At 44.6% G+C, this 21,998-nt stretch overlaps 1 protein-coding gene across 6 annotated transcripts in view; it reads right to left on the bottom strand.

Moving 5' to 3' along the window:
• Positions 1-4,561, bottom strand: part of ADAM23 (ADAM metallopeptidase domain 23) — a 150,479-nt gene extending 145,918 nt beyond the window's left edge. For all 6 annotated transcript variants that reach the window (XM_058549688.1, XM_058549689.1, XM_058549687.1 and 3 more), the window contains exons 1-2: positions 4,041-4,561; positions 2,647-2,864 (exon numbers count right to left, since the gene is read on the bottom strand). In XM_058549688.1, coding sequence (XP_058405671.1) covers positions 2,647-2,864; positions 4,041-4,254 — 432 coding nt within the window. In that variant the 5' untranslated portion in view covers positions 4,255-4,561. The remainder of the gene's footprint in view (positions 1-2,646; positions 2,865-4,040) is intronic.
• Positions 4,562-21,998: the final 17,437 nt, after the last annotated feature.

The following is a 21,998-nucleotide window of genomic DNA, read 5'->3' as shown; positions in this document are numbered from 1 at the left end:
GGACAATAAGTTATACATTACTCTATCTGGAGATAGGAAGATTCCTACACAGTCTTTGACAAAGAAAACTTGCAGCTTCTCAGAAACACTAGTATAACAGAGGTGCTTTGCACAATATGCTTTTAAACTCACCAATTTTGAAAGAGTTAACCAACATTTTAACTTTCAAAGCTGTAAAGTAACAAGACCCAATCAACACTGAATATTGATGAAATAAATATGGAGCTCTGCCTTGCAGCCTGTATCTGGGAACTTCCCTCTCCACCTCTACCCCCAATCTAGGGATCCTGAGAATAGCACAGTGATTCAGCATTTCTAGGGCATTCATTAAAATGTGCTGGAGTGCAATGAAATCAGGGGAGGAAAAAAGGTACATAATACAGATATTAAAATCAATACTTTTTTTATAAAAGCAAAAATGATGAAATTCTATACTTTCTTACTGGAACATTTGTAAAGCCGCTGAACTGACAAGTACCTCTCATCACTATTATTAGGCAAGTCATCCTCAGATACAGCAGAAAGCATATAGAACACTCTGTCAACTAGTTCAGGAAATGCTTTAAAACAGAAGAGGGAAATCATGGAACACAGAGGGAAATTCCAGGGAACCCATCATATAAGAACAACCCTGTTTACATCTGCACGGAGCACGTTTTAGAATCTTGCTCATCTCGATTTTGTGTCTCCTGGAGGTCAGACCTCGTCTTGTTCATCCTTGTACCCCTTATCTCTTATCTCTGAATCTTTAGCATACTACTTTGCATGAGAGAAATGTGCAAGAAATGTTTGTTGAATTAAACTAATAAGAAAAATGCTTTCAAATATAATTTCTGTGTAAACATGTTTTTTTTAAATAAAAGAAACCCAGCCACAACGGGGGGTGGAAGTGGAGGGGCAGAATCACTCCAACAAGGAGTATGCGTCCCCTCGTGAGAAACTGGTTCCTCTACATGAGTGGTGGGTGAGGTTTCAACAAACCTCATTATCACAGAAATTCAGGTATATTGTAGTCAAACCATGTCCCACCAAACAAAACAACCACATAAGGCTGGACTAGAAGACAGGCGTTAGTCATCGCCTCCAACTCGTGAGTTAGGGAAAAGTTCCACTGAAATTTCTTTCAAGTCTCAGCTCAAGATGGTTTGAGAATTCTTTAAAATAGGCTTTGAGGCCACTTTGTAAAATTTCCTCCAACACCCTGCGCAAAGGCACTGGAGTTTGAGCACTTGCCACTTAACCATAGAAGGCCTCACTAGTTAGGAATGCCATAAGATGGGCCTCGGTGCATTTATCAGGAGGGCCTTGGATTCTTCTTCCTTAAAGACACCACCTCCTCCTCCTATGGACAACACAAAGGGTAGACATGATCCAGGGGTCACCCACTAAGTCACACAGGGAAAAGGGAGAAGAGAGACCCATGCATCTCAGCCAAGGTGGGCACAGCCCTTCACAACACAGTGCAACAAAGTGAACTTCTCCCATAACAGTTAACACAGAGGAAGCATTTTCTCAGAAATCTAACTTGTAAAAAATAGTAAAAATTAAATCTCCAGGCCTCTTGAATTTTATATTAGCTGTTTTATAATCCTGGGAAAGTCACCTAAAAGCCTTCAATTTCTAACTCCCCATTTGTAAAATGGGGATAAATACTGTTACCACTTACCTATATTTTAGAAAACTAATTAAAAAATGATGTAAAGCACAGATACTTTTCCTAAATTCTAGATGTTTAGACAGTTACTGCTCTTCTCAACTGAACAGCTATAGTCCCAAGACTCTATTTTCTGCTCCTGGTAAAGAATAGAGGCAGTAATAACCCACCGCGTAAATCTGCTTGTGGTCCAAAATATGATTAACTCCAATAAAGAGCAGTAGCAGGAAAAGAGGTCCCTTAAACTCTTCGGATCATAAGCACTTTCATCTTCTGTTGAACGCCTTCTTAAAAATCACTGCCACTCTCTGAACCAACCAGAAAGTAAAGCAACTGTTCACAATGAATGGAGATAAAGTCCTGAAAGACTATGCTGACCAAAACTGCTCTCTACATTATATAGTTTGTTTATATTTACCATAATCTTTTAAAATGTCAAATTGTTTACCTACTGAAAATATAACTGGAAAAAAAAACGTATTTTTTCCCATCAATCAATTAAAGAAAGAAAGAGGTTGTGTATATTTAAACACTCAATTTCTAAGTGAAAGACTGATGGGGAATCTGCAGCCCAACAGCCTCTTGCAGCAATCTTCCGTGTGCAGACAGAAGCAGGTTCCATCACGGAAGGCAGACTGCTGCACCCTCACATAAAGCCTCACAGATACAAGTCAGGACCACAAATATACTCACTTAGCTACTGTTCAGTGTCCAATGCACCTGAAAGATACATGGACCACATTTCAGCTGTTCAACTTAGAAGGCCATAAGAAAATTCCAATTCCAGGTTTGAGTCAGAGAAGAGAAACAAACAGCATTCCTATCCCAGTAGATCCCAGGTTAATTTCCTCCAGTTTCTCCCCCATCATAACATTAATTGGTTTTCTAATAAAACGCTGCAGTAAAATTTGTGAAATCAGATTCTGGCAGAAAATCAAATCAAAGGAAGACTCTTCATGGCAGCCACTTTTGCCTGCCCAGCCCCTGCCTACCTTGTTATGTTTTTGCTGGTGTCTTGTCTTTGTGTCAAGAACATGGTAGGGGCTTTCCGAGTCTTGGTTGATGTAATACACCAGTCTTGAAGGCAGCGTGATCTCTTTCTGAATTGCACTGTTGGAACTGATGTGACCGCTGCTATTCTGTTGCAATGTGTTGTCTTCATCTGCTAGGACTCCCAAATTTTTTTCTGCAGTTTCATTCCAATGTGGAGCTGGGGGTAGGGGGCGAGTGGCATAAACATACACAAACACACACATACATACCCTATAAATACATAAAGTACGAAAATGTATTTTTCCATTAATTGCAAAAACAAAGTTTTCTATTTGTAAGCAGGTAAGAAGTAGAGACACAGTAAAGTAAGTTATTGCAACAATGAAACAGCCTGGATAGGTTAACAGCCCATAAGGCTCATACAAAAATCAAAATGTAGTTTATTTTGATTCATGTTTTATATGTACATTTCTAACTAGTCTCAAATCTATCCTTCTAAGGATGGGGAGGGTGGGGGCAGAAAGGACTTGAAGGAAGAGTCATTAAATGAACATGCTCAGGGGTTCTGACCCTCATCTCCGCCCATTCTCTGAGTCTGCAGAAGCTCAATGGGACTCTGACCAGGAGCAACCCAGCTGAGAGCTAAGGGCGCTCCTAAGACAACTCGAGTGCTCAATCCATGGGTGCGGAATGCTAATTGATTCATTTAACAAAATGGACAATTCCCTTCTCTTTTAACTTAGAGACGAGCAAAAATTCTTTGCCATAGAGGGATGCAGATGCTGGCAGCTTTCCAATTCCTTTTGATTTTCCTGCCAAGCCAGCTTTCCGCCTTCACTGATTTCCGATCAACAATGTACTGAACATTATATGAACTGTTCGTTATAATGACAAGCACTTTGAAAACTTACAAACCAAAGGTTTATGACCCCGAAGTTCCCCTCCCCCACCTGAACTCCAACAGCAGCGAATGAAGCGAGGAGGCAACCCGAGGAAACAACACAACCCGATACAATCGTTGCATCCCCTCGCGTTCACATGCAGGCTCCACCGCCCGGGAAGCCGCTTGCTCCCTCGCTGCATTTCCCGTCCACCGGTTTCCCCTCAGCCAAGTGGCACTGAGATCGCTGAGGGACCCCGCATCCACTAAATGCCCTCCAGTGGAACCGACAGTTACTGGAATGGGTTTCTAGTGAATGCAATAGAAATGGACTTCAAAAAGTGAACTGGAAGAAACACGGATGTGGGAATGAGCGAGGTGGAGGGGCAGGCAGGGAGGCTCGGAGAGGCCGAGCCCGGGAGGCGTCCCGAGCGCACGGACCCGCGCACCCTTCGCTTTCCTCTGCAGGGCCCCGCGCGCAAGGCAAGGCAAAGGCACCGGGGCCATACCCACCGCTGGGCGCAGCAGCCCCCCAGGCGCGGGACCGGGACGAGGCGGCGAGTGGAGGCAGCAGGACAAGGACGAGGAGCAGGCGGCAAGGCGGCGCGCGGGCCAGGGCGCGGGCAGGCGCCGGGCCGGCGGGGCCGCCGCGGGCGCCGCTGGAGGTTCGGGGAAGGCTGCAGCCCGCCAGGGGCGGCCGCCGGGAGCTGCTGCCGGGCGGCTCCATGGCTCATAGCTCCCGGGCGCCGCTCGGTGTGGCCGGCGAGGGCTGGGCTGCGGGAGGCTGCGGGCGGAGCCGGTCACGCCGGCTCGGCGCGCATGGTGCCGCCGCCGGCAGGGGGTCAGGGCTCGGGGCTGGGCGGCGCCCCCTCCCCTGCTCGCCTCTCAGCCCCTCCCCGGGCGGCCAAGGAAGAGTCAAGGGGTCCCAGCAGCTCCGCCAACTTGGAGCCTCCCCAGATGCTCCTCCCTCCCTGCGGCGGGCGCGGCCGCTCCAGCGACTGCGGGGGCTGCTGCTGGGGCCGAGGATGCTGAGGCGGCGCGCGGGTGCGCGCAGCGCGGGCGTGCGCCCCGCCCTCGAGAGCGCGCCCGAGCGCGGCTTCGGGTCCTGACGCTGATGCTGATGCTGGTGCTGGTGCTGGTGCTGATGCTGTCGCCCGGCACGGACGCACTGCGCATGCTTCATTGTGAAGAGGGAAAAAAAGGCAGCAGCGTGATGCAGCATCCCAGGCAGCGTCAGAGGTGACGGTGGCAGCTCCGGAGGTGGGGGCGGGGGAGGGGAAGCTGGCAGTCAAGGGTTAGCCAGAGAGAGGAAAGCGTAGTGCGGGGCTTCCAGGCCAGAGACAAGGATGATCTGGAGGAAACAGCAGCAGAGAAACGGACCTGCATTTTCTACCACCTTGGACCTCACATACCCCCTCTTATTCCAACACCCTCCTTCTCGGGAAAAACTAAAGCCAAGCGTTTCCTTCTTAATCCTGTATTTATTTCCTTCCTGCAAATAAATATAAAGGATTGCAGCCGGGGAGGTAAAAATAGCAGTGCTCCTCATTCAGCTCGCCGGCAGCGGGTGGAACCAGGGCTGGGAAGCACGTTTGCGCGTCGCAGGAGACAGACCTCCTGCGCAGGAGTCCCCGGCGCCCCGCCAGGCCCCTGCCCCCCGCCTGGGCCTAGGGGCCTTGCGGAAAGCAGATGAGGCTAGAAGATGTTTGCTAAGAAGTTCAGAAAGTATGTCTGGGAATATTCGGGAAGGATATAGAAATTCTGGCGGGGAAGAAATATGAAGATTAGAAACCAAGTTGTGGCAGCTATCTTGGGAAATCCACGGCTTGTCAACCGTGTGGGTGGGCATGCTTTGGGGAGGACACATTTCAAATTTTGAGATCCAGTTCTGACTTTTGCAAGAAAACGGAGATTTTTCTCTCGCTGCGGTAAAAAATGTGAAGCCAGAGTCCCTGACTGGGCGGGTTAGCAGCCACTGAATCTGGTGGTTTCAGATTAGGGCCTGGGCATGTTTCTGCCCCCAAACTCCCATAATGCAAGCCTTCGTTGATTCAGCCTCCCAATGACAGTCTGGATAGTAACACTGTTGTCTTCCTTGGAGATAATAACGTCTACTTTGCGGAGATGGAGAATTCACAATTAAAGGAAAGAGTGTGGGTATACAGCACTAGAGCAATGACAGTGCTCAGTGCTCTGGGCCGTCTTTCCCACCCCCACCTAACAAAGAGGGAAGAGAGAGAGACAGACGGACAGACAGACAGACACACAGACCAGAGGTCACAGAGCTGTCGGGCGTTGAACACCAAATTATCTCTTCCTCTCTCTCTCAGAACTAGGATATTCATTTATGATCGCACATTTATTAATGTAAACTTGTAATTGATGCTACCTCCCCCAAATGAGGGCAGCAGCAGTTTTCCTGTTGGCTCAGACTTGTGTCCCTGGAACCTAGCATGGTGTTTGTGGCACAGAGAAAGTTCTCAGAGAATATGTCGAGAATGGATAAATGAGTGGGCGGCACACGTAGTGGGAGTCACACAGGACAGGCTGGTGAGCACGCCCACGTCCTGTAGTTCCTGGTGGCAGGTCAGTGTTCTTGCGGGTGTCTCCATCAAACAAGCACCTCCTGGCTAGGTTTTCCCAATTGGTATTTGATATAATGATATAATCCTGAAAAGGGGCTTGGGAGAAAGGACCTGTACAAGGAATGAGAAGGGCAAGGGAGATGAAAGACAAAAGATGCCCAGATGCAAAGTTATTTGAAAGGCATCTCTTGCAGTTGAGTGACAACCTCTTGAGGCCTGTCCCAGTAAATAAAGCTGTGAGTCAACCTGGGCCAAATGCATGCCCACTACCATTCCACACACATGGGGACAGAACGAGAACTCAATTCAGCTTCTAATAAGGAGCAGGAGTGTTTACAAAGAAGGATGTTGTCTTTTGCACTGTAATCAAAAGACTGCATTTATTTACAGAACTTTCATGCCTACAGATATGGCTGGAGGCAAGATAACGTACCAGTAAAGGAGAGAGTGAGTCAGAGAAGAAGTAAACCACTCAGAAAAATGTACCGGCAGTTTGGCCCTTAAACCATATATTTAAAGGAAGGTTAGAAACAGAATCAAATATTCTGTAAGTGGTTAACTTGTTAGGTTTAGAAATATTCTCATTAGGTAGTTTGGAATTTTCTTTGTTAATAGAGTTTAGTTCTAAATATTTTCCTCTGTGCTCTCATAATATTTAGTAACTTTGTTAGTCACTACCCCTTGCTTTGCTCTACATTCATGTCTGTGCATATCTTCTTTCCTCTGTCAACAAATACCGGAACCAGGCTGCGTCTCAGTCGTCCCTGATGCCCAGAGCCGAGTAGAGATACAGTGGGCCCTCTGTATCCAGGGGTTCTGCATCCCCGGATTCAACCAACCGCGGATCGAAAGGCCTACGATGGTTGTGTCTGTACTGAACATGTACAGACTTTTTTCTCATCATTATACCCTAAACAGTACAGTATAACAACTATTTACATAGCATTTTCATTGTATGGGGTATTACAAGTCATCTAGAGATGATTTAAAGTATATGAGAGGATGTGTGTAGGTTGGATGCAAATACTATACCATTTCACATAAGGGACTGGAGCATCCGGGGCTTTTGGTATTCTCGGAGGCCCTGGAACCAATTCCCTCAGATACCGAGGGACGACTGTACCTGAAATGGAGTCGGCATTCGATGAATGTGTGTTGAGTAGAGGGACCCTCATGGGTAGGACACGGAGGGATTCAGCAAGCTGGACTGGAATGAAGAAAGGAATGTACCAGAAGTCTGAGTGATAGCTCTGGTTAGATATGTGTGCCAGATCCCAGGGCATCCGGAACCACTGGAGTGGCCCGGTCCAAGTGGCAGACATGGAAATCTGCGGCAGGCACAGGGAAGGCAAGAGGCCAGCAGGTCCACAAGAAGCAAAATACACCAAGTGATGTGGACAGTGAGTGCACACAAGAAAGCGTGTGTGAGCAGGGCCCAGACGGGGCAGCCGTACTGCTCACCAAATGGTTCTGTTGGTCTGGGGAGGGAAGACTCCAGAAGTCCTCTCTCTGCTACAGTCTGTTGCAGGGAGCAGAACTGGACCCGTGTTGAAATGAGCAAGAAAACTGGTCCTGGACCGGAGCAAGTCAAGGGTAGGGTAGAAACATCGGATTTGGAAGGCATCTGCCTCAACAGGCTGATTCTGGGAGAGAAGGCAGAAAAAGGGGTCCCAGAGGAGGGGCCTTGGAGGGTGAAATCAGGTGAGAAGGAGAGCAGAGTAGCAAAGCAGATTCACAAGGGCCATGGGAATGGAATCACCCCTGGCCAAGAGGCCAAGGTCAAAGAAGGCGTGCGGCGAAGTGGTGGACGGTGATGAGGCTGGGGAGCGGCCCGGGGGAGAGAGAGCCGCAGAGGGCACAAACAAGGGCCACGGGGCGCAGCTCCCCTCCCAGAGCAGCTGTGTCAGAGAGCGGCCGTGCAGCTCGGCTAGTCGCTAGAGGAGGTTTCTCCTCTTTTTACAATGGCCCTGAAGAGTGATTTTACCAGTGGAACTTAATACCTCCAAGGAAAGAAGTGTGATGAGAAAAGCAACTTTTGTTTTTCTGAGTTGCTGCCCAGGCATTTTACAATATGACAACCTGCTCACACCCAGAGTCTGCACGTTGAGATAAGGCCCTGATTTAGGATTCCCCCTGTGTGTTCCTGCTTTGCCTTTCCGGGGCACCTTTTAAAATAACCACTTAGAGTTGAGCCCAAGAAAAGCCAGTGACCTCCACCCAACCACCTTCTAAGTAACAGGTGCTTGCTCCCTGCTCTCTGTCTCCTGCTGGACCGTGACCTGGCACCAGGGACTGCCCTTCCCCTGCTCAATGCACCCCCTGTTCTGGGATCCGTAAGTAATAAATCTTGTGACTCTGCTTCCTTCAACCAAAACAACCCGGTGGGTTTCACTTCCCCAAAGAAGGAGCTCAGGTGCTGAGGGAGCCACCTGTCTACCCCATCTGGGTGGCTTGTGCCGCTCAGTCAGCAGGTCATAATCTGCATATTCCTAATTCAGTGCACCAGCTCTGGCTTCTCAAACCAAGAAGACAATGTACTTCTTGGTGAAAGTAAAAAATAAGTGAGCTCTATTATTGGTACTTTCCACATGGTTCTGGGGTCAAAAAACATTTTCTATAGGGGCCGGCCCGGTGGCATAGTGGTTAGTTTGCACGCTCTGCTTCGGTGGTCCAGGGTTCGCAGGTTCCAATCCCTGGCACACACCGATGCACCGCTCCTCAAGCCATGATGTGGCAGCGTCCCATATAAAGTAGAGGAAGATGGGCACGGATATTAGCCCAGGGCCAATCTTCCTCAGTAAAAAAGAGGAGAATTGGCAACAGATGTTAGCTCAGGGCTAATCTTCCTCACAACAACAAAAAAAACTTCTATAAAGGGCCAGACAGTAAATACTTTCAGGCCTTGTGTGCCATATGGTTTGTGATGCATTTTCCTTTTTTGTTACAACACTTTAAAATATGTAAAAATTATGCAGCCTGCAGGCCCTAGTTTGTCAACCTACCATTTTTAACTATATATAAATATATATAGTTATATATATATATGTACATATATATATCTTAAGGTTAAAATTATTCATCAACTGCATTTTCCTATGCTTTTGAGCAGAAAAGTATGTGCAACAACATACGTGGCTCTAACTCCAAAAGAGCTGCCTCCTCATTGAGATTTAACTCTTCATGTAATGAGTAAGAAGTTGCTTGATGCTTAATAGACTTGAAGGGGTTCACTAAGAAAAAAGAATTCCTCCGTTTAGAGAAAATTTCCAGACTTAGACAATGGAGGGCAATGTCAGAAACCATTCGCCAAAAAAATACAGATACTGAAAAGATTCCAGACTTTTCTTTTGTTTTGCCAAGATGTATTTTCTGGTGAGCAGAGAGATGCTGAATGGGTGCTACAGCCATGATGGTCAGAGGACGGAGTAACACGGGCAATGACAGTCCTCCCTGGAGCCTGTGTCACCGGCCATCGGCCTGTGTTCCTCAGACTCAATCCTGAGGAGAGGCCAGGAGGCAGCAAGTGTGCTCTCCAGGCACAGGGCCGCACCTGAGGGCTCAGGCAAGCTTCAAGTTCATGAAAAATAAGTCTGCAGGGCTATGCTAAACACACCTCTGCTCGTTCTGAAGGATAGACCTCAGTGAGCCAATTTCAGAAGTCACGGTGTGACTTATTCCAACACTACTCGGAAAAGAAAAAGTATTTATTACTGAAACCACGATGGTCACAGACATGTCTAGTGGAATAGTCCAACAGGTGAAAACGTATCAAAGTGTCAAAGTGTGAAAATACCTGAAGAAAGATAACCACTGGAGAAAGCTAAAATTAAATTCTTAAAAGATATTATGTTAAATGAAGGTTAATTAGGACTTCCCGACAGAATGGGACAAATTTGAAAAACAGGCGATGTTTTTTCCCACTACGCCAATATGAGGCTCGTGTATCCCACATTTGGTGTGTTTACAAGCTGCCATACGAGGGGATAAACAAGCATGTCATGATGATGTGTGGTGATGACACGTCTCTGTAAAACTTGGGAGAATTGTGTTTATTCAGAATAACCCCTGAGTCAACACGCAATTGTGAAGCCCTCACTGGGTTGCAGAGCAGCACCAGGAGTTCCTGCAGAAGGAGATTGCTGCGTACTAACTGGGGAGGGAGAACCTCAACTACTCTTAGAGACAGCAAGCAAATTTTATCTGAAAGACTAGAACCCCAGCAACAAAATTAATATACTAATGATAATCCCTACTATTTGCGTAATAACAGAAGCTCGGCCCTTTAATAATGTCTGCTTTAATAATTACTGTGCATTTACACGTCGCAAAGTGCTTTCATCTCTTTTCTCTCATTTGATCCTCAACTCAGAGACACCCAGAGGGCGGTCATTGTTCTCCTTCTAGGAGCTCCATCTTGGAGACGAGGACACTGGGCTCACAGGGTTTTGCAGAGATCCTCAATCCTGGCTGCACATTCCAGTCACCTGGAGAGCTTTCATGACCCATTGATGTCTGAGTATTCGGCATCTTCAAGAATGGGATCCAACCTTAATGTTTTAAAAATCCTCCTAGATTAATTGAACGTGCAGCCAGGCTGAGACAGACTGGGGAAAGGGATTTCCCAGGATCACACAGCTGCTCGACAGCAGAACTGGAATTGGAACCCTGAATTCAAGTCCTTGCTATTCCCAGGGTCTTCTTCCCTATTTCTGCTCTTATAACAAGTTAACCTCGAACAGGGAAAGATTAAAAATGAGTTAGTAAAATTGCTGCCAGATCTAAGAAAATGTAGAATTAGAAAACGTTTGACCCCGAAGTTACCTTTGAGATCGTCTAGGAGCTCAAACCCATTGGAGCACACCTGTAGGAACAGTTTAACCTTGCTGCCCAAGGCCACACCCACCTGCGGCAGAGCTGGGACTGGATTCAGGGTTCCTTTTTCCAGGCTTCCCAGTGTGCTTTGTGAATGGTTTGTTCAAAAAAAAATATTGACTTGCAAAAATCCCAGTCAGTCTGCAGATTCCCACATGACATTGCTTTGTAAAGATAAGGAAGGATACAGCTGTGAGGTTGGGTCCCATCACGATCAGTTCCCCTAAGCCCAGTCCCATAGGCCTCACAGTGCAGCACGGGGGTCGCCTATATGGAGAAAGTGACTGTGGGGAGGCCCACACGTCTTTGGAGGGAATCCACCCAAATAAATACCTGCTGTCCTACTTCTCTCATCTTCGTGTCTCACGGATTTCCAAGGGCCAATTTCTCATCCAGTGAGTTTCCTGTAATACCCTCCACATATCTTAAGAACTCAACAACAGCAGCTTCTTAAATCATGTTTTAGGTGGTACCAAATTGGATGAGAAACAAAAAAGAACACAGAAAATAATAAAAATAAAATACTAACAAGAAGAAGGAGGAGGAGGAAGAGGAATTATTTATGCAGCACCTACTATGTGCCAGGTACTGTGTTAAGCACTTTACCTGGATGACCTCATTTAACCCTCATGTGGTACTGTGAAGGAGCTCTGCTCACCACTCCCATTTTGACTGAGGGGGCACTGAGGCTTGGCGAAGTTCAACAGCTTGTCTAAGGTCCCATGACCACAAAGAAGCGGGGCTGGGTCAGGGGCCATGTTTGCCTGACTTCAGCACATAAACTCCCAACCTCACCACAATGACTCACGGACACCGTCAGTCTATCAACCTCAATAATAAAATTCACCAAAAAGGGACTGAAATTCAATCCTCTACCCATTCCACACTTAATTAGCAACGTATTTTGTTTAAAACCAAAGCTGAAAACACTGATGCCGTGTAATCTATTTGACCACCACCCCAAAACAGAACACCTGAACCAGTCTCTTCAAAATATCTCTTTGAGATATTTTGACATCATGGCACTTGGCTATACATACAATTTTAAATTTTATTTTGTCTGTTTAAAACCACTCACACATTGATTCATACACAAAACTGTTCTGAATCATGTTTCTAACTTCGCGTCAGAGAATTGTGAATACAGCCGTTCTATACATTATTTGTATAATTCCAAAACAAAACCCAATTATGGTCCAGACGTTTGTTTCCTACACTGAAGTGCCGAGATCCTCTCTTACCAGAGAATTTCATTTTTTCTAAATTTTGAATTAACCCACATAGCCGCTCATTAAATTTAGTTTAATTACAATTAGCAATATTTATTCATCCCACTCCTATCAAATAATAGTATTCGCTTTTGCCGACATATGAACATGTTCAGATTTCTAAAGACATAACCTTGAAAGCTTAAACCCTGATCAGCGGTCATTAAATATTGTTTTCCCATTGTTGTTCTAAGGCGAAAAGAGCAGCTAACATTTGTGTAGCTTCTTGGGACATATAACATGCTTTGGTCATTTACTACATTGCAGCCCGTAAGTTAAAGCTGAACTAGTTGTACTGTTTCTGATAGATTGTCATGGAATCAGACTATTCATGTCACGGATAGAGACATGGCTTGGAGATAGGAAACAAATGATAGAGACACACAATCGCCTCTCTGGAAAGAAAGAATCTCCCAGATTCCCCAGAGTCCAAGTCTAAGATCTTTTATTTGCTATTCTGATAAATTATTTGAGAGATAGATTGCATGCTGAAATGCCCTGTGTTGCAGAAAACAAGTTCTTCACGTGATGAAATGTTTGGGAGAACTGAGGTAAACTATAAACAAATTTTCTGAGGCCGTGTGACATGGCCAAAAAACTAATGAGAGGATTTCAATATCAACAAGTAAGTTTTGGAAAAAAGTAATCTAAACTATTTGTGTATCTAAATAGCTATACATCCCACCTTCAAACATCGCTGCACACATAGATTATTATCCAAACCACAGCTGGCAATAACACACACACACACACACACACACACTCCTTCAACATCAATATGGTATTGGCATAAAAATGCCAACAAAACAATATTGATAACAAAATAGAAAATATGATCAAAGTTATACCAAACCATGATGTACAAGCCCCGTTAAGGAATTAGACGTGATCCAGAAAAAAGCATTTTAAAAGACCAAGCTGTTGCCAAATGAGAACAACCTCAAAAGATAAGAACCATACCATCTGGCAAGATAAAGAATGAGAGAGGATGTTTTCAAAGACTTTAAAATCATGAAGGGTGTAGATACACTGAACATAACCATCCAAATCCTAAACTGTTTTTATGAAGGGGGAGCACCTGAAATTTGAGAGACAAATGTGGGGCAGATATCAGGTAGTACCACACACAGTGTTACATTAATTTGTAGTGAATGCTTCATGGGGGACTTTCCCTGCTCAGAGATCCCCCCACTTCTGGAAACATTCTGAGAAGTCCATCCCATGACTGTGGCTATACCTCATGGTCTTGCTCCCCCCTGTTCCTCCTCAAATCCAGCCATAGCTTGTTCATTTAGAATCAGGAAACTGACCCAAGATGGACCACTCACAGTGTTTCATCTTCCAGGCACGCTTGATTGGCTCAGTGTGGCAAATCAAGTCCTTACTTGAGATATTTTTTTAACTAAGACTTTATTTTTTTCAGAGCAGTTTAAAGTTCACAGCAAAATTCAGAGGAAAGTGCAGAAATTTTCCCTATGCCCCCTGCCCCCACACATGCATAGCATCTCCTGTTGTCAACATCCCCCCACCAGAGTGGTATATTTGTTACAATTGATGAACCTACATTGACACATAATCACCCAAAGTCCATAGTTTAATCACTCTTGGTGTTGTACATTCTATGGATTTGAACAAATGTGTAATGACATAGATCCATCATTATGGTATCGTACAGAGTATTTGCACTGCCCTAAAAATCCTCTGTGCTCTGCCTATTCACCCCTCCTTCCCCCAACCCTTGGCAACCACTAAACTTTTTACTATCTCTGTAGTTTTGCCTTTACTAGAAGGTCATATAGTTGGAATCATATAGTATGTAACCTACTCAGATAGGCTTCTTTTACTTAGTAGTATGCATTTTATGGTTCCTTCATGTTTTTTCATGGCTTGATAGTTCGTTTCTTTGTAGTGTTGTATAATATTCCATCACCTGGAAGTACCACAATTTATTTTATCCATTCACTTGCTAAAGCACATCTTGGTTGCTTCCAAGTTTTAGTAATTATGAATAAAGCTGCTATAAACATCCATGTGCAGGTTTTTGTGTGAACATAAGTTTTTAACTCCTTTAGGTAAATACCAAGAGCATGATTGCTGGATCATATGGTTAGAGTATGTTTAGTTTTGTAAGAAACTACCCAACTGTCTTCCAAAGTGACTGCTCCATTTTGCATTCCCACCAGCAATGTATGAGGTTCCCGTTGCTCCACATCCTTCCAGCATTTGGTGCTGTTAGTATTCTGTATTGGTCATTCTAAAAGGTGAAATGGTATCTCACTGTTTGAATTATGCATTTCCCTGATGACATATTATGTGAAGCATCTTTTCATATGCTTAGTTGCCATCTGTATATCTTCTTTGGTGAGGTGTTTGTTCAGATCTTTGGCCCATTTTTAAATTGAGATGTTTGTTTTCTTATTGTTGAGTTTTGAGAGTTTTTTTGTATATTTTGGAAAACAGTCCTTTATCAGATGTGTCTTTTGCAAATATTTTCCCCTGTCTGTGGCTTGTCTTTTCATTCTCTTGACATTATCTTTTGCAGAGCATAAGTTTTTAATTTTAATGAAGTCCAGCTTATTGGTTATTTCTTTTATGTATTTTACCTTTGTTGTTGTATCTAAAAAGTCATTACCATACCCAAGATCATCTAGGTTGTCTCCTAAGTTTTCTTCTAGGAGTTTTATAATTTTGAATGTTACATTTAGTTCTGTGATCTCTTTTGAGCTAATTTTTGTGGAGTATGAGATCTGTGTCTAGATTCTCTTTTTTTTTTTTTTTTGCATATGAATGTCCAGTTGTTCCACCACCCTTTTTTGAAAAGACTGTCTTTGCTCCATTGTATTGTTTTTGCTCCTTTGTCAAAGATAAGTTGACCGTATTTACTTAGGTCTATTTCTGGGTGCTCTATTCTTTCATCAACACCTCACTGTCTTGATGACTGTAGCTTTATAGCAAGTTGAAGTTGAGGAGCCTCAGTCCTCCTACTTTGTTCATCTGCTTCAATATTGTATTGGCTATTCTGAGTCTTTTGCCTCTCCATATAAACTTTAGAATCAGTTTTGTCAATATCAACAAAATAATCTGCTGGGATTTTGATTGGGATTGCATTGAATCTATAGATCAAGTGGGGAAGAACTGACATCTTGACAATATTGAGTCTTCCTATCCATGAACATGGGATATCTCTTCTATGATTTTGTTCATCAGTGTTTTGTAGTCTTCCTCATATAAAACTTGTACATATTTTGTTACATTTATATCTACATATTTTATTTTGGGGTGTGCTAATATAAATAATATTGTGTTTTTAATTTCAAATTCCACTTTTCATTGCTGGTATATAGAAAAATGACTGACTTTTGTACATTAACCTTGAATCCTGCAACCTTACTATAACTGCTTATTAATTCCAGCAGTTTTTTGTCAATGTTTTTGGATTTTCTACATAGATGATCATATCATCCACAAACAATAACAGTTTTATTTCTTCCTTCCCAATCTGTATACCTTTTTTTTTTTTTTCTTGTCTTGTCTTATTCCATTAGCTACAACTTCTGGTATAATGTTTAAAAAGAATGGTGAGAGGGGACATCCTTGCCTTGAAGAGACTTTTCTTAAACTGGAACAAAGAAAAGAGAGTGAATCCCTCTCTGGGGATACAAAGCTCAATGGCTTTGTTTCCCATTGTACAGAAGTTGAGAATGGTGCCCATCTGCAGTGAGAAGCACTAAGAGGATTCTAGCCAGGGGACTAGAAAATTTATTTTCCAAACCAAGAAACTTTTCAGAGTGAAAGGGGTGCTATTAATATTTAAGCCAAGAGAAGAGGTATAAACTGGGAATGTCTTGGAAAAACTCAGATGTATCCCCCTAGTCCTTCCTAATAAACAGAGACAAGAATGAAAGAAATGGACCATGGCTATTCTTTTGTATTTACTTATGTATCCAGTATTTGAATATTGCAGAGGCTGGTTTTGAAAAAAGAATAACCTTCACTTTAATTGTAGTACTAAGGTTGAGTAAATGATTTTGAATATTTCTGGTTGCTATATGGAAACATTAAAAACAACAACAATAGCAACAAGATACTGTAATTGACATGGAGCTGAGCTGCCAAGAATGCCCCTTAAGAAAGAACTTGTTGCCCCAGCTGCTGGGAGTGGTGTCAGCAGACAGCCTTCAGATGTCAGCCCTTTCAGGATTGCTTCAGTGGCAGAGAGTAATACCATTCCCAGGGGTGCCCAGGGTCCCACCATTCCCTAGGTGATCCACGTCCAATAACAGGTTGAGGCCTGAACACTTTGACTCATACTGCCAGCTGTAGCAAATGAAAATACAAGACACAGTTAAATTTGAATTTCAGAAAAACAATGAATAATTTTTTAGTACAAGTATCTCCCATTCAAAATTTGCATCTGAAATTCAAATCTACCTGAGTGTCCTGTATTTTATCTGGCAGAAGTAATTCACCCTAATGTGGTAGACCGCTGATGCGCTGTTTGCACCCCAGAACTCCCTGCCGGGGGTGCAAGGCTGCTCTTAGGTGCACTCGCCTTCTCCCTTTGCCTCCCTCCTCCCCCACCCTTCCAAGGGGCATTGACGCCACTGCCATTCCCTGAGCAACACCCTGCATGGAAAACTCCATCTGAGAGTCTGCTTCCCAGAGACCCCAACCTGCAACAGAATGCATCAACCTTCTGTTTTGCCCAACTTTTGAAAAATGCAGAGCATAAAAATAATACCCCAAAAGTTCTTCTAAGTCTAAAATGACAAGAAAATGATCTCTAAGTAAATGTTTAACTGATCGTTAATTTTTTTAAAAAATATTTATTTATTCATTTAGAATAATATTAATAACCCATTACATGTTAAGAGAAATAGTATATTTTTGTGAAAATAGTTTCCAAAATAAAATAGTGTAGTGAGAAGAGTGGGTCTCTACATTTTACATTTTTGCAAATTGCATTCTTGTCTGTTTCATTACAAACTGCTGAATTTTTATATCTGCTTCTGCATTTAATTTGTTATTATGGTTAAAGTATATGAAAAAATTCAGCCTCAAGCAGATACATATGAGGGTTTTTAATAACGTTTTCAGATAATTGTGGATTTTCATCTTTGATACTAAACTAAAACTACGTGAGTGGTAGTTTCTTTTTTTTTTTTTTTTTTTCTTTTTTTTTTTGTGAGGAGATCAGCCCTGAGCTAACATCCGCCAATCCTCCTCCTTTTTTGCTGAGGAAGACGGCCCTGGGCTAACATCGGTGCCTATCTTCCTCCACTTTATATGGGACGCCGCCACAGCATGGCTTACCAAGCAGTGCGTCGGTGCGCGCCCGGGATCCGAACCAGCGAACCCCGGGCCGCCGCAGCGGAGCGCGCGCACTTAACCGCTTGCGCCACCGGGCTGGCCCCTGGTAGTTTCTTTTATTTATTTATTTATTTGTTGGTGAGGAAGATTGGCCCTGAGCTAACATCCGTTGCCAGTCCTCTCCCTTTTGCTCTGTGCCTATCTTCCTTTATTGTGTATGTGGTTGCCACCACAGCGTGGCTTGATGAGCAGTGTGTAGGTCCGTGCCTGGAATCTGACCCTATGACCTCCGGGCCACCGAAACAGAGTGTGTGAACCTAACCACTATGCCACTGGGCCAGCCCCAGTAGTTTCCTAAAAGCTAGTGGCCCTGTGGACCATAAAGCCCTATCATGGAATATTTTGTACTCAGTTACAGTAAAATACATAGGTCTCTCCTGCACATTTAATTGATGGTTATTTTAGCCAACACGCTCACTTTAGATGGGTCATATTTATAATATGATAGAATTTTTCTGGACTTTATGTAAACTTTATGGCATATTTGAGTCCTTGTGTAACCAAAGCATATAGACATTCATTTCCATTTTCCAGGACTTAATTTTATTATCTTTTAAAGAGAAATAGTGGTAGTTAATTTTTGATTTATTTATCATGGTATTTCATGTTTTAAGTCAAAAAGGTGACCTTCAATTATAACATTATTCTTTTGGGACTATACAACCCATTTTGTGGTGATTTGCTTTATTGAAAGGTTTACAGGAAATGCATTTTAGCAAAAGTCAGGCACTGCTGAGAGCAGCAGGGAGATAGCACGGTGCTGGGGCGGGAGCCTGCAGTCCAGGATCCAGGGCTCCGAGGGCCCGTCTCAGCACAGCCTCGTGAGGGACTTAAGAAATGTACTTGTAGGAGCACCTGATGCACTCTAAAATGCTGCAAACTTCTCAGTTATGCCATTCTGGAATTTGCACTTAATTAAATGTTTGTGTGCTGGTGGATGTAAATTATTAAAGGACACGTGCCTCTGATACACAACATTCAAGTCGTGGAAGAAAATGATGCTTTCCTGTGGCATGAGCCTCGGGACAGATCGTGGCTGTAGTTTGGGGATATCCAAGGAAAAATATCCGATTTCATTCTCTGAGACATTTCCCAGACATGGTGCCACATTTGTGAGTGAACAGCCACCCTGTGGGTAAAGTGCAGCACATGTGTGTTATACTTTAGTGCTTTACCATTACCAGCACACATATTCCTCAGTATCAAGGGTTTCCTTTCCCTCCAACATAACATCAAGTGTTCGTCTGTTTTATTGGCCGTCAATCGCTATGAGGAAACGAGATACAATCCATGCTCAGTTCCCAGGGTGAGGCACATCCTCCAGCCCAGCACCCAGTTACACACACAGTGACAGCAGCAATCAGCGTCCCTGCTCGACCAAGTCCATCCCGCCCCCACTCTGCAGTGCGCCCATTGCTCTGTCCCTCCCCATCCCTTCACAACCGCCTTGACCCTTTGGCCCCACTGCTCTATCCCATCGTCATCCTTTGCATCTCCTCCTAGCTTCTCTAAATCACATCCTCCTTATCTCCTTCCTTGTGGATCAGATTTCCTGGGGCTGACCATGGAGGAAATAAACTCTCTGTCATGGCTTTGGAATCACTTCTCAGGAATTAAGCCATGCTACGCCGTTCAGTAGGCCAACCAGGGGCCATGTGGGTGCTGTGAGGCCTCAGGAAGTCATGGCTAGGGAGGACAAGCTGGGACAGTGAGCCCAGAGCAAGGACCCAAGGGAGCCTCCATTCCCGGTTGTGTTGAGCTGCCAGAGATGGTGGACTGAATTAGGAATATGCAGATTGTGACCTGCTGAATGAGGGGCACGAGCCACCCACACAGGTCAGCAGGTGGCTCCCTCAGCATCTGAGCTCCTGCTTTGGGGAAGTGAAACCCACAGGGTCCTTTTGGTTGAAGGTGCAGTTTCAACACACCCACACAAAGGAAGTAGAGTCACAAGATTCATTAATATGGATCCCAGAACAGGGGGTGCATTGAACGGGGAAAGGGCACGAGTCAGCAGGAGATAGAGAGCAGGGGAGCAAGCACTCGTTACTTAGAAGGTGGTTCAGGAGGAGGTCTGGCTTTTCAGGGCTTAACTCTAAGTACAGTGGTTATTTTAAAAGGTGCCCCGGGAAAAGCAAAGCAGGAACTTACGGCGGGAATCCTAAATCAGGTCCTGATCTCAACATGCAGACTCCGGGTGTGAGCAGGTTGTCAGACTGTAAAATTCCTGGGCAGCAACTCAGAAAAACAAAAGTTGTTTCTCTCATCGCATCACTGCGGGCGTGCTCAGGGGGAGAAGGACGGCCTCTGACGGTTGGGCTGCATCCCCATTTTGCTGGGATCAGGCCTCTCTGCAGACGCTGCTGGCCAGTTTTGTGCTTATTGCTAGACGAAAGCCTCACATGGTTGTTGCAAAGCAAGAAGAAATATTACTAGAACGATGAAATGTAGACAATGAGCAAAGCACATCACAGAAGGAAACTGGTCATATTTAAAAGGAGATAAGGTTGGATAAAAACGGCCAAAGATCATGGAATCAGAGGAGCTGTGAGTCAGAAGTCGTGGAGCGCATCCTCCCCTCAGTGCAGGGATTCCCTGTACAGCTAGGATTGAAAGGCCACATGGCTATAAGGACCAGGCGGGTGTAGGGTTTTCGCTTGCTCGGCAGTAGCCTGCATGCCCTGTAGTAACCATGTGTCCTGGCCGCCTTCAGGGCGGGACACCAACCATCTGCCATTGTAATGACCTAGGGCCTGGCCAACCCGGATCTGCTTATCCCAAAGAACCTCGAATCTTGAAGGAACACGGAGCCTTCCACGTGAGCTACTGGTCCTTGGAGTGCTGGTCATGCAAGACAGTCCCTCCTGGTCAGCATGTTGCCTTTGTTCCCCTGCCTACTTAAGCAACCCCCTCTCTGGGTGAGGTAACAGTGCACAACCCCGTCCAGCCTGCCGTTCCTAGATGCCCTGTACGTGAGTTCCCAGTAAACGCTCATGTCTCGTTCGCCATCTCTGAGTCTTTTCCTCCGTCTCTCCACTACCTATCCCTCGCTGCTCACACAGTTAGGCGTGCAAACAGCAGGTAATGAGAAAAGTGGAGGTGCCAGACAATAAGGAATGGTGGGGACTGTAGCAAACAGGGAAACACGTGCCTTGTTTGCACCGGCAACCCCTGCACAGCTCTGTCCAGTTGTTGTCTTCAGGCAAATGGGCCCAGGGCTGCTAGATCTTCCTATTTTTCAAGAGAAACTGGAAATCCATATTTTTGGTGACTTTTTAAAATTATTTAGTGTTAACTACTTATTCAAATACTGCCTGAAGTCAAGGCAAACAGGAAAGTGGACCAGACCTGGCTCACGGCAGTGACTCTGCTCTACTATTAGCCTGACCGAGGTCCCCACGCACATCTCAGCAGCACTAATCCTCAGCTCCCCCTCACTGAGCCACAGCCCACACTGGCGTAGCTTCCACCTTACGTGATAGAACTCCACCTTCTGCATCAACGCAGAGGAACCTGCTCCTTGAACTTCCTTTTTGTTCTTGAACTATGTCCTCCAAAAGCAAAATGCCTAAGCCCTTATTACCTCTTTCCTTTTTGAATCCATCCAGTCCTCCTTTGCTCTCCAAACTGCCTTTTTTTAAAACACTTATCACTGAGTTGTGCTTTTCTTCAAATCATTGTCATCTTGCTCCTTCTCAGGTACCTACAGAGACTCCCTCTTGCCTTTCATTCAAGTCCCTCAGAGGTCTGACACATGGTTGCCTATTTAATCTCCTGTTTGTGCCTTCTGCTCCACCAGATGGTTAGCGGGAACTTATCTTTCCGTTCCTGATGCTTCTTTCCCAGGGGGTGGAAGTCTATTGCGTTTACTCCTGGCTTCTCTCTGTCCCTTTCCTGTCGCTACCTCTGGGGCACAGAAGTGATTTATCTGATGAGTAAATTTGAGGAGAATAACTGAGCACGCTCAGATCAGCTTTACTTTCTCCTGCTGAGACTGAGCTGCCCACAGAGACCAGAGTCCTTCATCAGTGACACAGTGAGTTTTCGGCCTCAAGCCTCCCTTCAATTTGTACAGGATCTGGTTAGAGAACTGGGGAGCTATTTCCTGGGTTCTCTGAAAAATAGAATCCACCATGTTTCTTCTTCCCTCAGAAGATTCTGAGATGCCACAGATCGTGCAGCTGAAAGGGCCCTCAGAGCATATTTAGTTCAGTATCGTCATGTGTTAGAGAGAAGAAAACTGACTACCAGGGAATTTAAGTAACTTACCCCTAAACTAGCTGGTTAGTAAGAGATGCTAAGCCAGATTTTTAAAACAGGATTTGGGAGTTTGAAAAAATTTAGAACCATAAAAAAAAATGTTTATTGGTATGTGG

This window comes from Diceros bicornis, chromosome 10, assembly GCF_020826845.1.
Source record: "Diceros bicornis minor isolate mBicDic1 chromosome 10, mDicBic1.mat.cur, whole genome shotgun sequence".
Lineage (NCBI taxonomy): Eukaryota > Metazoa > Chordata > Mammalia > Perissodactyla > Rhinocerotidae > Diceros > Diceros bicornis.
This window is presented reverse-complemented; position numbering and strand designations above follow the sequence as displayed.